This window comes from Cydia amplana, chromosome 24 (assembly GCF_948474715.1).
Source record: "Cydia amplana chromosome 24, ilCydAmpl1.1, whole genome shotgun sequence".
Classification (NCBI taxonomy): Eukaryota; Metazoa; Arthropoda; class Insecta; order Lepidoptera; family Tortricidae; genus Cydia; species Cydia amplana.
The window spans coordinates 6,477,190-6,496,415 of NC_086092.1; the positions used below are offsets into that span (position 1 = coordinate 6,477,190).

At 35.8% G+C, this 19,226-nt stretch overlaps 2 protein-coding genes and 2 long non-coding RNA genes across 4 annotated transcripts; 3 read left to right on the top strand and 1 right to left on the bottom strand.

Annotated features, from left to right (window-relative positions):
* Positions 1 to 2,467: 2,467 nt before the first annotated feature.
* LOC134659050 (uncharacterized) lies at positions 2,468 to 4,205 on the top strand. Its single transcript, XM_063514658.1, has 3 exons — positions 2,468 to 2,575; positions 3,172 to 3,438; positions 3,981 to 4,205. Exons 1-3 carry the CDS (start codon positions 2,525 to 2,527, stop codon positions 4,203 to 4,205), a joined length of 543 nt encoding a protein of 180 aa, XP_063370728.1. The 5' UTR covers positions 2,468 to 2,524.
* A 484-nt stretch (positions 4,206 to 4,689) lies between these two features.
* Positions 4,690 to 5,381, top strand: LOC134659212 (uncharacterized). Its single transcript, XR_010097789.1, has 2 exons — positions 4,690 to 5,008; positions 5,321 to 5,381. It is a non-coding gene; the product is annotated as an uncharacterized LOC134659212 (long non-coding RNA).
* Positions 5,382 to 8,607: 3,226 nt separating this feature from the next.
* Positions 8,608 to 11,168, bottom strand: LOC134659051 (uncharacterized). Its single transcript, XM_063514659.1, has 4 exons — positions 11,104 to 11,168; positions 10,103 to 10,196; positions 9,258 to 9,409; positions 8,608 to 8,751 (listed from the first exon to the last, which is right to left on the bottom strand). The coding sequence occupies exons 1-4, from the start codon at positions 11,149 to 11,151 to the stop codon at positions 8,608 to 8,610; spliced, it is 438 nt and encodes a 145-aa protein (XP_063370729.1). The 5' UTR covers positions 11,152 to 11,168.
* Positions 11,169 to 17,196: 6,028 nt separating this feature from the next.
* On the top strand, positions 17,197 to 18,902 carry LOC134659116 (uncharacterized). Its single transcript, XR_010097780.1, has 3 exons — positions 17,197 to 17,371; positions 18,119 to 18,160; positions 18,854 to 18,902. It is a non-coding gene; the product is annotated as an uncharacterized LOC134659116 (long non-coding RNA).
* The last annotated feature ends 324 nt before the right edge of the window (positions 18,903 to 19,226 follow it).

Below are 19,226 nucleotides of genomic sequence, written 5' to 3' on the forward strand. Positions count from 1 at the left end.
TAACATACAATTAGTAAACATCCCGAAACTAATAGGTACTAAACTTTGCTGTGATGCCTGTGAGTATATTTACATTATAATTTAACTGTCTATTCATCTATGTATTTATTAGACAATCTCCCCACCATCTCCCCACCATGACTTAACAAAGAATACACAGTTTAGTAGAACCAAAACGCTGCGTGAACGTTTATTGAATGACGTAAATGTGACCTATTTAAAAGAGTACCTACGTTAAATCGTTTTGAAATTACCGACCTTTATTAGGTAATATTTAATTAATCTTCATAATTGGTAATAGGTACACTTTTGTTTTTGGCGTAATACATTTTCAAATTAAGTGAAGGTACTTAGATATTTAAGTACCTATTTATTTTTCAGTCGCTCTGATGGAATGGGCTTTATGGGAAAGATTTCTACACTATTTATTGTATATTGACCATAACTCCTTATTTTGACATTTATTCGATTTTTTAAAAAATTTACCTACTTATAAGAGTTAGGAGCGAAAAACAATTTTCATACAAATGTTTAAGAGGGTTAGGAAATTCTAATAAAAATTTAAAATCAAACGAAGGGGCATAGCTGTGATACATATACATAAACTTGTTAAAAAGATAGAGAGGAAAATGGGGACTACCGTAAAATGTGCCTACTTTGCTCCTTGGTGGGTAACTCAACTCCAATTTAAAAAAAATGACTTATATCGTTTATTATATCCAACCATGATATTTCTATATTATTATTTATATATTAGGTACTCAGATTAACGAAATTGTATAGATTTCTTGAATTGCTACTTTAGTCATAAAATTAATCTCTTTGCTTGGCGGGGTCTATTAATTTGGCGCACGATGGGGTGACTTTGCGCCTCTAAGTGAACTATAGGTAGGAGCAAAAATACCCCTAACAATGAGTATGTTGCGCCCCGTATTCAAAGATTCGTTTTATATAAAATAACATTTCATAAAGTTGATTTACTGATGAAATATGTCACACTTGAGTCTCACTGTCAGGTCTGCTGGAACAGCCGCGGAGTATGCCGCCAAAATGAAACATGCCAAATACTCTGCCCTGGAACCAATGTATGACTTTGTCCCAGTTGCAGTCGAGACTGCGGGACCTTGGGATGTGGAGACTGGGGAGTTTGTGAGGGATTTGGATCGGCGGCTAAGGGACAGAGGGTGCGACCCTCGGTCCAGATTGTACCTGGTCCAACAGATCTCATTGCCCTCATCCCTCATTGGCCATTCAGCGCGGTAACGCTGCCAGCGTAATGGGGACATTTGAGCCGGGTATAGTTTGTAGCTTTCTAGTAGACCCCGAAGGCTTATCCTATTGTCTATTGTTCAGTAAAACCGCACGTGCTACTTACCTGCAAAAAAGGGTCCTAATTATTCTATTTGGCACCTGAGCGCGGGCTAGTCCAACGCTCAAAAAACCAGTGTAGTCGCGCTCTCCGATAACGCGCCTTTGTTACGCATCTCGATGACACATTTTAGACTGGTTCTGTAGCATTCGACTCGCCGGCACTCAGTAACCGAAGTACCGATTTTTTATGCAGGTGGTTGTGGCACGTGGCACGAGCGGTTTTTCTTAACAATAGACAATAGGATTAGCCTTCGGGGTCTATTAGAAAGCTACAAACTATACGATTCGTGACGGTTATATTGTTTAACTTAGATTTTATAATGACGAAGCCTGTTGCGGATATCATCCTTGGTATGTTTGGGACGAAACTGGGGACGAAGCATGTTGCTGATTTGCATTTGTAGCCACCGGACGAAGCCTGCGTTGCGGATTTCTTACATATATAACTAGAGTTTTTTCTTGAATAAACTATCTATTTAATATGTCACATGAGATGTTCTTCTTCATATTCAATTTGTCTGAATATTTAAATGAGGAACAGTTTAAAAAATATTCAAAATTTCCTTAAAGTGGAGCTAATTTTGGAGCAAAGTAGGACCGTTTTATGGAGAAGCGGTTATAATGACGTCATCCCCTTTCCTCTTAAGCTACCACAAAAATTGTGACATAAAATGTTGACAAAACCTTACCACCGAAGAAAATTCGTGATAATCAACAATTTCTATAATCAATAAGAAATATTAAGTTATCGACCTCATCAAAATTGTGACCAACATTTCATAATTACAATCGACAATTACTAATTTTAAACCTGCAATTTTTATTTAGTAATCATTACTCCACTGATATTTTACTAGTAACGTAGTAACACAATTAGGTAGATAAAACTTTTAACATAAACACATAAAACCTAAATATATTTGTCGGTTACGACTATTATGATACTAATTCAATATTTATTTACTAATATTTCACTTAAGTGACAGTTGTCTTAGGTGACATTCTTGAGGACAATCTACTTAACTCTTTTGTAACCAAATATTGCTCAAAATGGCACACCTTGTAATATCGGCAACCTATAAATAATAGTGTCGAAGCTCCACTTACGCATTTTGTGGAGTTATTTTTTATTTTCTTTGGAAAAATAATTAAAATGGTGTATAGTTACATTATAGCTGTATTTCTTCAGGTGTTGTGTTTACAGGTACTAAAAACTTATTTTTATTTAAGCACTTTCTTTCTTCCGGTTAAGTAAATAACTTGTAATATGTACATTTTAAGAAAACTTGTATACCTGTGAAATAAAACTATTAAATGGGATTATATTGCGTAAGTATATTGAATTTATTCTATACTTGTATACCTATTTAGGTTCATATAATTAGTGTTATGACTATAATAACTTAGTAGGTACCTATACATTATGTTCATAGATTTATTGATAATTACTTAGTAAAGTACCTGTGAAAAGAAGGCCTGGACGCCTGGTTCAAGCTAGCCTACTTTCAAAAAAATTCATACTTTTATAAGAGAATGACAGAACAATAGACAAAACTGCAAAACTGCATGTTCATGTTATATAAATATTTAAAAAATAAGAAAAAAATAATAAAAAATAACGCTGGGCCTTCTTTGACGCAAGTACTATATTTAGTATTAAAACATGCAATATACATACCTAACCAAGAAATACAAGTATATGTTCGAGTTCGAGCATATATAATATATCCATTTTGAAAAACTCTTAAACATGTATAAAAAAAATTAATATTATTAAATATTTTTACGTTTTGTTTCCAGCATGTCTACTCCCAAGCCATCTTCCAAAACTCCTGCGGTTGTCCATCTCAGGTCTCTGTGACCAAAACTAGTATCCAGAACCCCGTAATGGTCAACCCACCGTGCCAACAATTCGTCGCGCCATGCCAGCAAGTCGCACTGTGCCAGCCTGTGTGCCAATGCCAGCAAGTGTGCCAGGCTAGCTACGCTCCAGTTGCTAATGTTGCCACACCTTGTGATGTGGATTGCGTAGCTTCGTATGGTATACCGTCTGCGACTATTATTCAGGTAAATTGGTAGCAAATTAGTTTCAAATAATGTATTTAATAAACAGAAAACGTCCTCCAAATACCTGCCAATTCTGGGAAGTGTGCCTAGAAGGCTGATCTCAATGCCACGTTAAATTGAACTATTTATCTTATAAAACATTGATAGTTTGATAAATAGTTCATAATTGACAGGATGATAGACAACTCTACTTATTACACTTATCGGCTAAAGTTTGTAAAAGTTTAAAGTTTGGCATCAAGCAGTGACATTATAAGTTTTGTGCGTAACAGATGGACAAGAACATTACATATCTTATATCACAGAAGCGGTAACGCTTAGTTCCTTTAAAACAAGGCTTAAAAACTGGCTAGTCAAACAAAGCTTTTATAGTTTTAAAGAATTTTTAGATTATAAAGAATAGTGTAATACTTATCCGAATTGGTGTAAATAATAGATGTAAGATGTACAGAAATGTTTTAAAATTGTGACCTGTAGTACCTTATTACCAATAAATAATGTTTATGTCTATGTCTATGTAATTTTATTTCTTTATTTTACAGGATGACTCCGTAGCCAATAACCTGGTCAACACGCTCCAACTCCTGATCGTGAGCAACCTCCTGGGCAACACGCTCCCTCCCAAAGACCTGCTGCTGGGCGCGCCCTTGCTTGGACAACCAGCGTTACTCGGGCAACCAGCGTTACTCGGGCAACCAGTACTGCCTGGGTTACTGAGCTGCGGGTGCGGTTGCGGCTTAGGGTGTGATTGTGGATGTGGTTGCTAAATATTTTAAGTTTTTTTTTGTATTACATTCGGCAATAAATCTTTTTTGTTTTACTAGTTTAGTTTTTTTTTTATATCACAATGTTCGCGCCCCGCATGTTTTGGACGACAAGCGTTACTCAGGCAACCAGTTCTACCAGCAACATTGGGTAACGTTTGCTACCGGCCAGTTACATTGGTATGGCGGAGAAATTTATAAATGTATGTCGGGAATTTGGCACAAATCATTGTGCCGGATTACCCTTAAACTATATTTATTTTAAATAACCAGCATTTTACGAAATTTGAACTCAACTGCATAATCCCAGAGTGCCTATTCATTTTACTGATACAATTTGTAATTATTACCTTGTAGGGACATTATTATCATTAAATTACTCAATAAATATGTACTCATTCAATTAATTAATAAGCACGTGCTTAATGAACAAAGAATTTCGTGCCTATATATTATTTTACAATTCTATTATTAACATATGCCTATAGATAAAGCTGACTTTTTATGCCATAAGGGATTTTAACTAATCTGGCACTTACGCTATTATTAACATGGAATGAATACAAAATCCAACATATTTGAAGTAAGCGACAATTCCTATAATGAATTATATTCTGTGATTTTATTAAAACAATTGCCTCACCCATTTTTTCCATTATGTGAAACCTATAAATATAAGTAATGTACTATTGACACACTTTATGTTTTGTCGTTGTCATATACTTGGTGTATTTTATTTTTTAGAAGAAGTAATTAAAATGACGTATCGTTTTTTTCTCATTGTTTGTCTTCAGGTGTTTTATCAGGTAATTCTGTTAAAATATTTTTTATTTGATTTATAATTCAGATCATTTATCATCATTCATTATTCATTTATCAGATCTAATCTAATAGTATTTTTTGCCAATGTAATTTTATATTAAATAATTTGTTATTCATTTACTAGTTTTGCAAAAATATTAAAAACGTTTAGGTTAAATTAAACAAGGTAGTGTCTTTTAAAAAAGTAAATAATTAAAAGTAATTTGATATATTCCATAGAGCAGCTGTATCATTATTTTTATTATTCAAACCAAAAACAATTTAAAACAAAATTAAATATTATATTGTTTTTTTAGAATGCACACTCCCAAGCCATCAGCCCAGCCATAGAACCTACTGAAGTTACCATCACCAAAACAATAATCGAGAATCCCTTGGACAACCAACCAACTTCTACAGAGATTCCTACCGTCAACCAAGAATATGGTCCATGTGGTCTACCAATCCATCTTTGTCAATGCAATCGCCGACCTGACGTTACCGTGACTGAAGGTTACTCCACTGTTGTTCTTCAAACTGATGCTGCTCAATCGATATGTCCGCGATGTGGTCTGTCAGTCGATCTCTGTAAGTGCGGTAACGTTCAAGAGGTTGCTGACGAAGTCAACCAGCCGAAGTTATGCCCGAGCTGCGGTCGCCCGGTAGAATTATGCATCTGTAGCGCCCCTTCAGTGGTTGCTCTTGAAACTACTGAAGACAACCAATCAAAACCTCAGTCTCTATGTCCTAAATGCGGTCGTCCGATGGCATTATGTATTTGTGGTGCCCCTTTAGAGGTAGTTCCTGAAACAGTTATCGTCAACCAGCCGAATAATCCTTCTTTATGCCAGAGCTGTGGTCGTCCGACAGCTTTATGTATCTGCGGAAACTCAGCAGCTGTAGTTGAGACTACCTCTCCAGTGGTTGAGACTATTTCTCCTGTTTTTGAAGGTACCTCTCTTATGGCCGAAGGTGCCTCTCCTGTGGTTGAGACTATTTCTCCTGTTTTTGAAGGTACCTCTCTTGTGGCCGAAGGTGCCTCTCCTGTGGTTGAAATTACCTCTCCTGTGGTTGAAGTTACTTCTGCTGAGGGTAGCTCTCGTATGATTATCTGTCCCAAATGTGGTCGCTCAGTGGAATTGTGTGTGTGCTCTAAGGAAACGAGTGCCCCTCAAATGTGCCCTCACTGTGGTCATCCGATTGAGCTATGCATGTGCGGTGATCATCATCATCATCATCACTAATTATTACTTTTAATAACCTTGAACTTTAAAGTAGGTCCTAAATCTTAGCGCCACTTGCAGCATACCACTAACCCGGGGTTAACCGGTTAAACCGTTAACCCAGTGACAAATTGTACTGGTAACCATGGTAACTCCAGGTTTAACCGGTTAACCCCGGGTTAGTGAATGGTGCAAGTTACCGGTTTAGTTTATCAATAATTACTCAATATTACCATAATGGCCTCTTTCTTTATCAAATGGTTTCCAACCAATTCCATCTTCGATTAAATTAATTACTTTAACTAAATAAATTTCTCCAACATTTTTGAAATTAAATTAATTAATATCTATTACCAATTGTTTGACTTGCTATCTGCCGTTTCCGGTGCAAAGGTGCCCATTATGTTAGCAGCATTTCCATGCTGTATTATTTGAATTTGTAATGTTATTTATACATCTTCAAATAGTCATTTTAAAAATATACTATGTACCTACATAATTATGAAAAAATACTGGGGAGTTTCTTCCGGCGTTTCTTCTCTCCAGGTTTGTTTCTTGAAGCGCTAATAAACTATGTTTTTATCAATATGTTGTTTTTTTTATAATACATACCTAATAACTTAAAACTCCTCTCACCCTAAATGCAATAAGTATTATCGCCGCGTTAATTCCTTGCCGGCGTCTATATTTCCGAGCTCATATAACCCGGCAACCTTCAAATCAAGGGTGAACAGGCACCTTCTGGGCAGGCTCGCTCCATCGTAGGCCACGTCTTCGCCTCGGCTAGTCTGTGGCCATGTCTTCGCCTCGGCTAGTCTGTGGCCATGAGTAAGCACATTTATAATTTAAAAAAAAATACGGGGTAAAAAGAAACGTGAATAAATAGTTTACTTGATTTACAAGGGGGAAAGTTATTGTTTAACTTCATAAATGGCAAAATTGAAATGTAGAATCTTGAGCATTACGAGGGTTTCAAGACACGAGGGTTGAGCAAACGTTGGTACCAAGTGAAACACAATTTATTTACCTACAACAAATCTGAATGAACTCTATTAAATATCATTGAAAATAATCATATCAAAGTAAATTCCGATCAGCCATCATGAAGAAACAACTAAAACCACTATTTTTTTTTAATAAAAATAAATTAAAAAGTTTGTGTAAACTCTAGAGCTAATTAACGCGTTCAATGTTTTTCATCCCACTTATTATATTTCCTTTTTTACAACAGAATAACATGGAAATTAAGATAAAGTCTTTGGTGTAGTCTCGGTAGCTCAGTTGGCAGCGCATGGGCTAGTGATCCAGTGTCGTGAGTTCGTGTCTCGCCCGAGACAGTAAATTTATTTCTAAGCTTAGCATCGTTTGCAGACGTTTCTGGTCAATACAAAATTAATGTACAACTAATGACTGCACCGGCTTTGACAGAACAAAGGGTGGAAGAGTCATTACAAACGTCATAGAAATTGAACATCTATGATTGTTTTCATTATTACCTTTGGCAACCACATTCCAAATGCAATGCAAAGTTAGCGTAGTCCGACTCTATGTACATTTCTACTCGTATGTTTCTATGTCTATTTTTAGGGTTTTATACCTTAATAGGAAAAGAAGAACTCTAATAGGATCTAGTGATCGTGTGATCCTATTAAGATGTGTCTCTCTGTCCTTCTCGTGAAATAAAATAAAATTAGCCAGTAATCAGTAAAAAATTCCTTTATTAAAAAAAACACCCAAATACACCTAAAGGACATGAGTGAGTACAAGTTATCCAAAGACGATGTCGTGGACTGGGAGAAGTGGAGAAGGTTAAGCAGGACAGCTGAACCCACCACGTGGGATATATTAGATATACAGGGTGATTCAGGAGACGTGAGCAGGATCAAGCCCACGCATACAGTAAGTTATAAACAACTGGTTCGTACTAGCATTTGTGAGATTAACTTTAATTTATTGTACACTGTTTAAAAAAAAGTTGAAAATTTATGTACGACATTTATGGTCACCCTCTTTGTTTTATCCATAACAAGTGCCAAATTGAATGTCATCGGAGTCTGGTTACTTTTTAAAAATAGTATGTCACATGTATGTCACTCAAGTGTGACATTTTTATTTTCTTCATAGGTACTCAAAGTGCTGTCATTTCAAAGGTTTTATCTTTGTTAATTAAATGTTGTAGGGTATCCATGATTGTAGATACTTAAATTTGTCCTTGCCAAAAAATATAACAACAGAAAAAAGCGTGATTGTTTTACTTAAGTATATATTGTGGTGAACGATTCTTTTACATTTACTGATTGTGTAGGCTTAGTCCTGCTCACGTCTCATGAATCACCCTGTATAGCTAGGAAGAGAGAGATATAACTCAAATACACCTAAACCTAGCAGTAGTAAGACAGACCCCCGGCATAAGGAGTGACGGCAGGCACACACAGGTCGGGTGTGTTGGGCAGCGTGTTGGACAGCAGGTTGGAGACCAGAAGGAGCTGGAGGGTGTTGGCCAGGTTGTTGGCTACGGTGTTATCCTGAAAACATATATAAATAAATATTTTAGAATAAGAATAAAGGATGAGTCACGCTAGACCGGGCCCGTCCATCGCGTCATTTTCTATGACAGCTGATCGGTTATCACGTGGGGCTTTTCATAGAAAACGAACCGCCGGAAGCTCCGGCCCGGCCCCGGCCCGGTGTAACGTGAGTCATCCATAAGAATTAATTGAAAATAACTAAAGTATACATTAGCATGCAACATCAAAGCTGTCCGGTGAGCTCCAAACTAGGCTGATCCCGTATCTTGGGACTTACCAATAAGAGTATATAACAGTTAGGACACTGGATAAACTAAACCTAACTAAAAAAAAACTGGTGTGTGTGTGAGGAGAGCGTTTGTTTACACAGGTTCTGATTCGGTTCGGAGGCAATTCTTATTCCGGTTTTAAAATTATTTCTAGAACACAGCTTCACCACGGGAGGCGGATGAGTATATTCCCATTGCTTAGATCTAAGAAGACTTTAAGACTAGATAAGATACCTGGATGATGTTAGTAGCTGCTAGTCCGTTGACACAAGGACCCACAACACCCCCGGCTAGTCCAGGGAGCACATTGCCAGCCACCACACCAGGAGCTAGAAGACCAGGTTGCGCCAGGAAACCAGGTTGAACCAGACCACCCGCTACCAGACCTGAGAAATATATTTGTACGATATATGTCGAGACACTAGGTCCGTGGGGTAGGGGGGCTCGGGGGCTCCACAAGGCGCTCAGCAAACGCCTAAGGCAGGCCACAGGTGACCCTCGCGCAGGCAACTTTCTCGCGCAAAGATTGGCCATAGCAATCCAGCGCGGGAACGCTGCCTGCGTGATGGGCACCTTACCAAGGGCGCAAAATTTTGATAGGTATTTTTAATTTTTTTAGCTTTAGTTATTAGTTGAAGATGGTTGTAGTTAATTTTAGTTTTATATTCATTTTATAACACTTATTATGCAATAAATGTTTTATGACTTTTTAAGATTAACAACATTATTAGTGATGCTATAAATATCGTTGGGCGGACAGAGTGGAAGCAGAGTGCCTACCGCGAACCACGTTCGACGTGTTGCCTCTCTGTCGCACTTGTAAATTCGTACGTAAGTGTGACAGGGAGGCAACACGTCGAACGTGGTTCGCGGTAGGCGCTCTGGACCGAGCAAAGTGCCGTGCTCTTCTGTTGGAGGCCAAGACTTATTTTGAGTCATCGCTCCAGTCAAGTAAGTAAATAAATTGATTGTATGAAAAATAAATAGTACTTAATATGAAAAAATATAATTGCGCATTTATAGAAGAAATTTTCATGTCTTTAAAGCCGCAAAAATTCAACTCAAGAGGTAACAATTACCTGGCTGGTTCAGGAGGACCTGGTTCTGGAGGACGTCCACTCCGCCGCAGCTGCACCCTGGGAGAAAGTTCTTGATGCACTGGGCTGTGCTAGCCTGAAAAATATATCGCAATTTAGAAACTTAGCTGTTAAGGTAGGCTACAATGAGAGACTCTCCCTTGCGTACAATGTGACAGTCAGCTGTGTTGAATTCCCCTTCGAGCATCTATGCAAGAGGATGGGAAATTGGGGATGATGAGAATTAATAAAAAAAATTCAGTCTAGAGTTGTTTTGTTAAGTTACAAAATAAAATGCATACACGAAATAATAGGTTTCTTTTGTTGCCGATCTACCAAACTATTTACATGTTTGTGAACACGTAATTCGATGTAATCGTCCTCCTGTTAAGGTTGTATTCGAATATAGTTTTGATATGATTTATGTTATTGTCTATGTTTAGTTTAATTTCTTTTTCTAGAATTCCATATTTAAATACTTATTGAAGTATAATTAGATTGTTTATTAAGATTTATTGTGTAAGTAATTTTAAGATTTGTTGTACAAACTAACAATATTATGGATCTTTGGATTTGAAATAAATAGAATTATGTTTTAAAGTCAGTTCGCAATAAAATCTGGTACTAACAAGTGAACTGCTTGAGTTATTTATAAATTTTCCACTTTTATCTAAAAGCTATCGAAGCCCCCTCCTTTTCATTAGCTGTCCATAATATAATTAAAATACCGTGCTGTACCTATTGTTTATATTGTGTTACAAACAAAACTTGTTGCGAAAACACAGTAACTAAAAATTTAAGTGCAGTAGGTTCAGCCAGGAAACTTTTTATTGATCGTAGCGCTTTTTTAGATCATAATACGTTTGTTAAAAATAGGAATAGCAATCTTAAGGCACTTCCCTAATAACTTCACTTATTAAACTTTTGCTTTTCCTGTGAACTTTTCTTAAACTTTCCGAGAATTTTTCCTGCACATCTGTACTATTTATCTATTAAATACTTACATCAAAAATGGCGAACACAACACACGCAAAAATAACTTTGGAAACCATTTTGATTTTTAACCGACTTCCAAATCTAAAAGGAGGAGGTTATCAATTCGGTTGTATGTTTTTTTATATATTTTTTTTATTTTCAAAGAAGTTTCGAACTAATTAACTATGAATGGCATAAAAATTAAATAGTTGGCCATATATAGTAAAATATTGGGTAAAATATAGATTGTGATTTCCCAATATTTCGGAAACTTTAGATAAGATATGTCATAGAATTATGACATAGATAATTATCAACATGCCAAAGTTATAAAATACTAACAAGTGCTTACAAAATTAAAAGTGGATCCTCACATGCCAATTCGAACGTAAACTGATATCAGAGTGATATCTAAATGATGTCACTTAGCTATCGTGCCTCTCACTCGCGCCGGTATATGTACGGATAAGTACGACTCACTGGAGCAATAAATTAAACTAAAGGCTGTACTCCTCAAACTGACCAACATTTGTTCAGCAACTTTTAAAATTTATGAATCCTTTAGACTTCCTCTTTTTCATACAAATTAAATATTGCCTTCAATGTACGCTGACATCAGTGTGTTTGACGTTGCTTGTCACGTTTTAAATGTAACAAAATTTGCAATACATTGCGTCTTAGAATAAACTTTAAAGTGTAATAAAAATCAAAACATGAGTTATTTTCAAAAGTTGCTGAACAAATGTTGGTCAGTTTGAGGAGTACAGCCTACAGGTTAATTTTTATTGCTCCTGTTACAGGAGACACCCTGTATAATTAATTGTTAGTTACGTTTATGTATAATATTTTGATATTCAATTTTCTGTAATATTTTGATATTAGTGTACCTATATACTGAATTGTTAATTTGCTTTTTTTTCTTGTAAATAAATGATTGTAAATATTGCATGCCTTCTCTGGTAGAACATATTAAAACACGCTTTTTAGGGTTCCGTACCCAAAGGGTAAAAAACGGGACCCTATTACTAAGACTTCGCTGTCCGTCCGTCCGACCGTCCGTCCGTCCGTCCGTCTGTCACCAGGCTGTATCTCATGAACCGCGATAGCTAGACAGTTGAAATTTTCACAAATGATGTATCTCTGTTGCCGCTATAACAACAAATACTAAAAATAAAATAAAATAAATATTTAAGGGGGGCTCCCATACAACAAACACGATTTTTTTGCTCTATTTTTTGTTGATGGTGCGGAACCCTCCGTGCGCGAGTCCGACTCGCACTTGGCCGGTTTTTTTAAATGTTATCACCTTATGTACATAATTTAACTATGTTTTTGCAATAAAATAATTGATTGATTTATATTATAATTATTAATTACAACATAAAGACATGTCCATAACAATGTGCAAGTTTCAGGGCATTCTCAAAAAATCCGAAAATGTCTGGAAACTTTCATGAAAAAAAAACATGTTTCCATTTAAAAAGTTCCACTTAGAAACTTTGTAATTTTTCATTTGTTGATGAACATACTAAAATCACTATATGTACCTATGTTTATATTGTTTACGTTATTTTCCTCGATTTTTCATGGATCCTATCATCAGAACTGGATTTTGACAAACATGGGATTAATCTGTAAGTATAATTTCATAAAAAAAAACAAATCGGTTGAGATATGATATTTCTGAGGTAAGTAATAAACATAAAAAAACACCAATGAATTCAAAAACTCGTCTTTTTGAAATTTTGAAGTCGGTTAAAAATTAATCGTACCAACATAAAACGAATTAGCAACAAAACCCTGATAAAATAAATATGCGTTGCATCTTCTATGAAATTTAAATCAACGGAGTTTAGTTTTTCTTCTTATTTTCTTACCCTTTAAGGGTGGGTCACGCTAGACCGGTCTGGGCCGAGGCCGATGCGTCCGACACGTCTATTTCTATGACGGCTGATCGGTGGTCACGTGGTGCTTTCCATCAGGTGGAAGCTCCGGCCCGGCCTCAGCCCGGTCTAGCGTGAGTTATCGTGTATCCCATCATTTGGGATCGGCTCTCCTGGTAATTCAATCTTGAGTCATCGGAACTAGTAATTTTACTTTAGTGTGTGCATTTGCGGCAGCAATACAATCGGCAGTAATGTCGCGCTGCAATACTGCAGCAGTAATATTCGTGTAGTCTTAATCCGAGCGGTAGCTTTACTCTGGTCACATTTCTTGCTCATTAGATTAAATTTATAAATACTTATCCTGCCAATAGACGGCGATTTGGGCCAAATATTTTATCTATAGTTTATTTTTATGCTTATTAGTGTATAATTTTAGTTTGTAATTTTTATTTTAAGGCTTTTTATTATTTGTTTTATTATTCGTTGTTCACTGAATACTTATCCATGTTTTGATAAATATTATATGTATACCTATACTTAGATATTTTTTCACAACTTGACGTCTTAAAATTTTATTTTCACGGAACATTTCACTTGGTATCTAAGCACACACATCATTAAGTAATACGTGTTTAATAAAATCCTACTTATGGCAAAATGCATTCACTTGTAAATTCCGAAAGAACTTGCACTGCAAAACACTTGCATCATATTTTGCAAGCTAAGTAGAAAAATTATGACACACAATTTATTAAATGGTCATCAAAAGCATTTATGATGCTATAAGGTAGTAAAATAGCATTCTCAACAGCACCAAAAAAACCGGACAAGTGCGAGTCGGTCTCGCCCATCGAGGGTTCCGTACTTTTTAGCGGGAACAGAAATACATCGTTTGTGAAAATTTCAACCGTCAACTATCACGGTTCGTGATATACAGCCTGGTGACAGACAGACGGGTGAACAGACGGACGTCACACGGACAGAGGAGTCTTAGTGATAGGGTCCCGTTTTACCCTTTGCGTACGGGACCATAAAACTATTAATACCTCATAGTAGTCATAGTATCAAAAATTAAAAAAAAAAAACGTGTACAAGCTTGACTAAATAAATAGTTCTTTCTTTAATTTTTAAAGTTTAAACACGATAACCTCAAAATAGCGAATATGTGGTTTAACCTAGTTTTGCTCAACCACGTCCAATTATGTGTTAGTGAGTTCATTTAAATTTATTTGATTTTCATAAGGTCGTAAAAAACATATGTCATAATACTCATATGAAAAAACAAAGATCTACACCTCCAATTAAACAGGGGTCCCTTTGTTTCCCATAAAGTTTTAAGTCATAATGTATTGTTTGTCATATTATCATTAGTCATAAAACTGAAACTGGTAACTTTCAGGATTTTCGTAAGATTAACCTATATTAGTTAGTTATTATATTAATAATTGTGTTTTGTATTTTAATTTTCCTTTCACAACATATTATGTATGTATTATAAAAATAAAGCCAAAATTAACATTTCAATAAACCTATAGATATTAGGTTAGGTTAGGTTTGTTTTATGGCAGCCCTGAAAAGTGAAGCGTTTCTGAACCAAATAAATTATGACTTAACGAAAATGCGGGCAAACAATACATTATGACTTAATTTTTGGGAAACAATAGAGACCCAATCAAACATCCTGGCCTAGTCGGTCGTGTAGGCAGATCTACACGAAGCAGGAGGTTCCGCCTTCGAATCCTGGTAAGGACATTTTTTTGTGTGATACACTAATTTGTTCCTGAGTTATGGAAGTTTTCTGTATGTCAATATCACTTCACTACATAGTATAAAACAAAGTCGCTTCCCGCTGTCTGTCTGTCTGTATGTATGCTTAGATCTTTAAAATTACGCAACGGATTTTGATGCGGTTTTTTTTTAATAGATAGCGTGATTCAAGAGGAAGGTTTATGTATAATTTGTTAACCCGTGCGAAGCCGGGGCGGGTCGCTAGTTGTGCATATATCGTTGTCTAGTACCCATTAGTCCCACAACACAAGCCTTAAGGTGACAGTCCATTTCCAACGACAGCTGCACTACTGTTCATTTTACTATGGAAATTGACAGTAACAGCGACGCGTTGAGTACCAGTAGTGCCGCTGCGGTCAGAAATGGAATGTTACCCTTAGTGAGCTTGCGGTGCGACTAGGTGGATTTGTCTAAAATTTTCCTATTTGTCCTATATGTATTTCATATTTGTCCTATAATAGGTATGACACTTTAAACTCTCGCGTTATGTACACTTATTTAATTACACAAACGGGTCTACCGCGATATAATTTCATTATTTGCTTTTGTTACAAATAAAACACCACAAGATTATTTCAAAACAATTTACCAAGCATACAATAAATACAATAAACAAAACTTAAAACATACTAAACAAATCCTTACTAGTATTATCATTATTAATAAAATAATTATAAGGCGATTGAAAATCAGCTTTCAGATTCTGAGGTCCGTATTGCGCGAAAACATCTTTCCCTGGAGGTCCAGATGCTAAAACTTCATAAGGAGACATGAGGCTCTGGTGGTTCCTTGAGCCAAGGGAATTAGGGGTTCCCATTAAGGAAGGTAATGGAGGCTCAACGAAACCTGAAGTACCTAGGAATTTAGAATTAGGAAGGGAGTATGTTGGTTCTTGAGGTTCTGGGTAGTAGTTCTGAGGTGTGGGGTATGGAGGGCTTGGAGTTGATTCTTGAGGATTTTGAGGGTATGAAGGAGTTTGGGGTTCTGTGGGAGCATTTGTCTTTGAACCGTCTTGTTCTGGATGTAATAAATTGTTCAGTATCAACAAATGTAACGCTATGGCCAAGTTGTTCATAACTGTTGGATCTATTAGATTGCTTGGCGTATGTTTTATGTTTGAAGAGGGGAATGATAGAGGTTTCATTGGGGATATAGGCATAACTGGGGGTACATTTGTAAATGGGAGGGGTAAATTCATTTGTCGTGAAGACATTGGCATCATAGGGGGAGGTACGTTAGGGAGATTGAAGGGTAGGGGTAGATTTGAGTAAGGAAGATTTGGTAGGTAGTTGTTAATGAGGGAAGAGAAGGTAGGGTTGTTCGGGTAAGGCATTGGTACACTGGGTAAGGTGGAGACAGATGGACGGACGGGCGCCATGTTTCCCATTTGGATGTACTGTGTGGCTGGCATTTGGGCGGTTACTGTCTGTAAACAAATAAAAAAAAATATTATTGACTTAGAAAATCATGATGATACATGGAAATTGCATTAGTTTTTAAGCTAAGGTCAGCATTAGTGGTTTAAACCCATGCTACTTGATAAATTGGGTTAGTGGCAATTGTTTCCCGTAACAGGAGCAATAAATTAAACTGTAGGCTGTACTCCTCAAACTGACCAACATTTGTTCAACAACTTTTGAAAATAACTCATGTTTTGATTTTTAATACATTGCACTTTAACATTATATTATTTTATTTACTGTGACCTTGGATAATTATGCAACTCGATAAAAACCCTAAAAAAAATTAATAAGAGATAATGATAAAAAATGTGCCTTGGGCGAATATCACACCGTCTCCGAATCCGAAGAAATTATCAGTGCGATAACCGCCTTGTAACTATTATAAGATTTAATTGAATTACCTGGATAAGAAACCATCGTAGAAGACAATTACCCAAAAAACCGAGAGTCATTGTGACTCTAACAAAAAATATAAAATGATTATTTATTTTCAAGTTACTGTTTCATATAGAATTTCTTATCGATAAACATGAAATTTGATTCGATTCTTGTTTATCAAATCAAACATTGCTTTATTATGTCATTGGGCATAATAGACTACTTTACGCAATTGTTAATCAATAATAGTAAAATTATGACAGAGCTATAAAAATATTAAAACAATGATAGGTACAATCTACTTTTCAATTACTATTATAACACGTAAATATTTTTTTATATATGAAAACACACTAATTTTTGTCTTAAAAAATGTTAAATGTGTCTAGTTGTCTACAAGGCGCCCATATCATTCATTATCTATAAATAAATGTGATTTATTCGCAGTATATATATATATATATATAATTTATACGATAAAATATTGCGAAAATTGACACACTAGCAAATCTAGTGATATGTATGAAAAATATATAAAAATCAATGCAATATAATATTGCATTATTTTTCTAGTATCTAAATAGTATCTAGTATAAACTTTTTATCGTAACCTAATATCACAAATATTTTATCATAATTTTGAAATCCATAATTATGTCACTGTAACGTTGCACTAAAACTACGAATGTATAAAAAGACGTGGCATGGCGGTCTTGTATCTTTTTAAAGCATAAATGGCGGGGAAAATAGTGATTTTGGCGCTGGCGTTATCAATTTGCAAGGTAATCTTTCGTAATATTTTGAAATTCTGGAAATTACAGCAATCGCTTACGTGAAGGATTTGAAGAAAAAAAATTTGATATAAAAACAGTGTTCCCGATTTTACTGATAAGAAAATAACATACATCATCATCCTCGCGTTTGTCCCGGCATTTTGCCACGGCTCATGGGAGCCTGGGGTCCGCTTGGCAACTAATCCCAGGAATTGGCGTAGGCACTAGTTTTTACGAAAGCGACTGCCATCTGACCTTCCAACCCAGAGGGTAAACTAGGCCTTATTGGGATTAGTCCGGTTTCCTCACGATGTTTTCCTTCACCGAAAAGCGACTGGTAAATATCAAATGTTATTTCGTACATAAGTTTCGAAAAACTCATTGGTACGAGCCGGGGTTTGAACCCGCGACCTCCGGATTGCAAGTCGCACGCTCTTACCGCTAGGCCACCAGCGCTTTTTGATAAGAAAATAACATAATTGTACATAATATAATAACAATAGTATAGTACCGGTTCCTCACTCTGCGGCCCTGATCCTGACCACCGGCAGCTTGGGCCCTGCCCCGCTGCTGGTGGCACCCTAGGTTAGGTTTTTTATAATGTGTTTATATATTGTTTTGTAAGTGTTTTTATATTTTAATTTTATGTACATATTGAAAAAATCCTAACCTAAGAAAAAAATAATAATAAAGAATTAACAAGGCAATTGTAAAACGGATATTTTTTAAAAACATTTTTTAATTTTTATTTTTTAGGTCCAATCACAATCAACTGGTTGCTTTTCGCCGTCATCAAACGTAATTATTAATTTTATTTATTAAAAATCGCACATTGTATTGGCCGAAAGGCATTCTTTTCCAGAATAAGGTCAATGTGGAAAAGAGCGTCTATAGGATAAGACCGTCCACAAGCTCTTACGTCACTTCTTCTTCTTAGGTTTAATTTTTTTTAATACTCCACTTATCAAAGCTCGGTAGAGCAGAAGGAGCGAAGCTTTTCCTTTCTATAACCTAAGAAAATTAGAATAATCTGCGGAAATAATTCGTGTAGTTTTGAAAGTTGGTACAGGTATACCTTGTGGTGTCCAGACAAACATACTAAAAGTCCTCGAGGGTAGGGGGTGTGCTGAGGGTGTAGGGGGGGTTGAAGGTACCTTTTTTCATATTTTTGCTCATATCTCGAATATCTGTACGAATAACTGAGCGACGTACGCATACAAATACGAGAGTTGTGCTGTACCCTAGGAAGGATGGCCGGATTTTGACCTTAATTATTTTTTCGTATAATCTTATTTTCTTTAAAATTCTTATCTATGTCTTATTATGAGAAATTTAGTTTCATGTGAAGACTAACTTGTTTAGAAGTAAAAAATAATGTAATTAGCTACCTTTAGGCATTAATTGCATATCTGAGATAATACCTAATTAGTGATAAATACCTACTTAGATATTGTCATTTTAAATTTATTTTATTTTATATTTTATTCACAGAGCCAGTCATCATGCGGGCCATCGCAATCACAGACGGTAAATCAATCAATAATCATTTTTTTTTAATAGATAGAGTGATTGAAGAGGAAGGTTTATGTATAATTTGTTAACCCGTGCGAAGCCGGGGCGGGTCGCTAGTATTAAATAAAACTAAAACATATTAAACGAAGTTATAAAAAGAATAGGTACCCCTTCTAAAACCTTCGCCTGCGGCATTGAGCCCATAACGCTGGCTGCGTTACCCTCTGTATTGCTAGTCATACATGTAACACGAGCAAATAATTAAAACATATATTATACTCCTCAAACTATAAAACTTTTGTTAAACAACTTTTAAAAATTATGAATCCTTTAGACTTCCTATTTTTCAAAC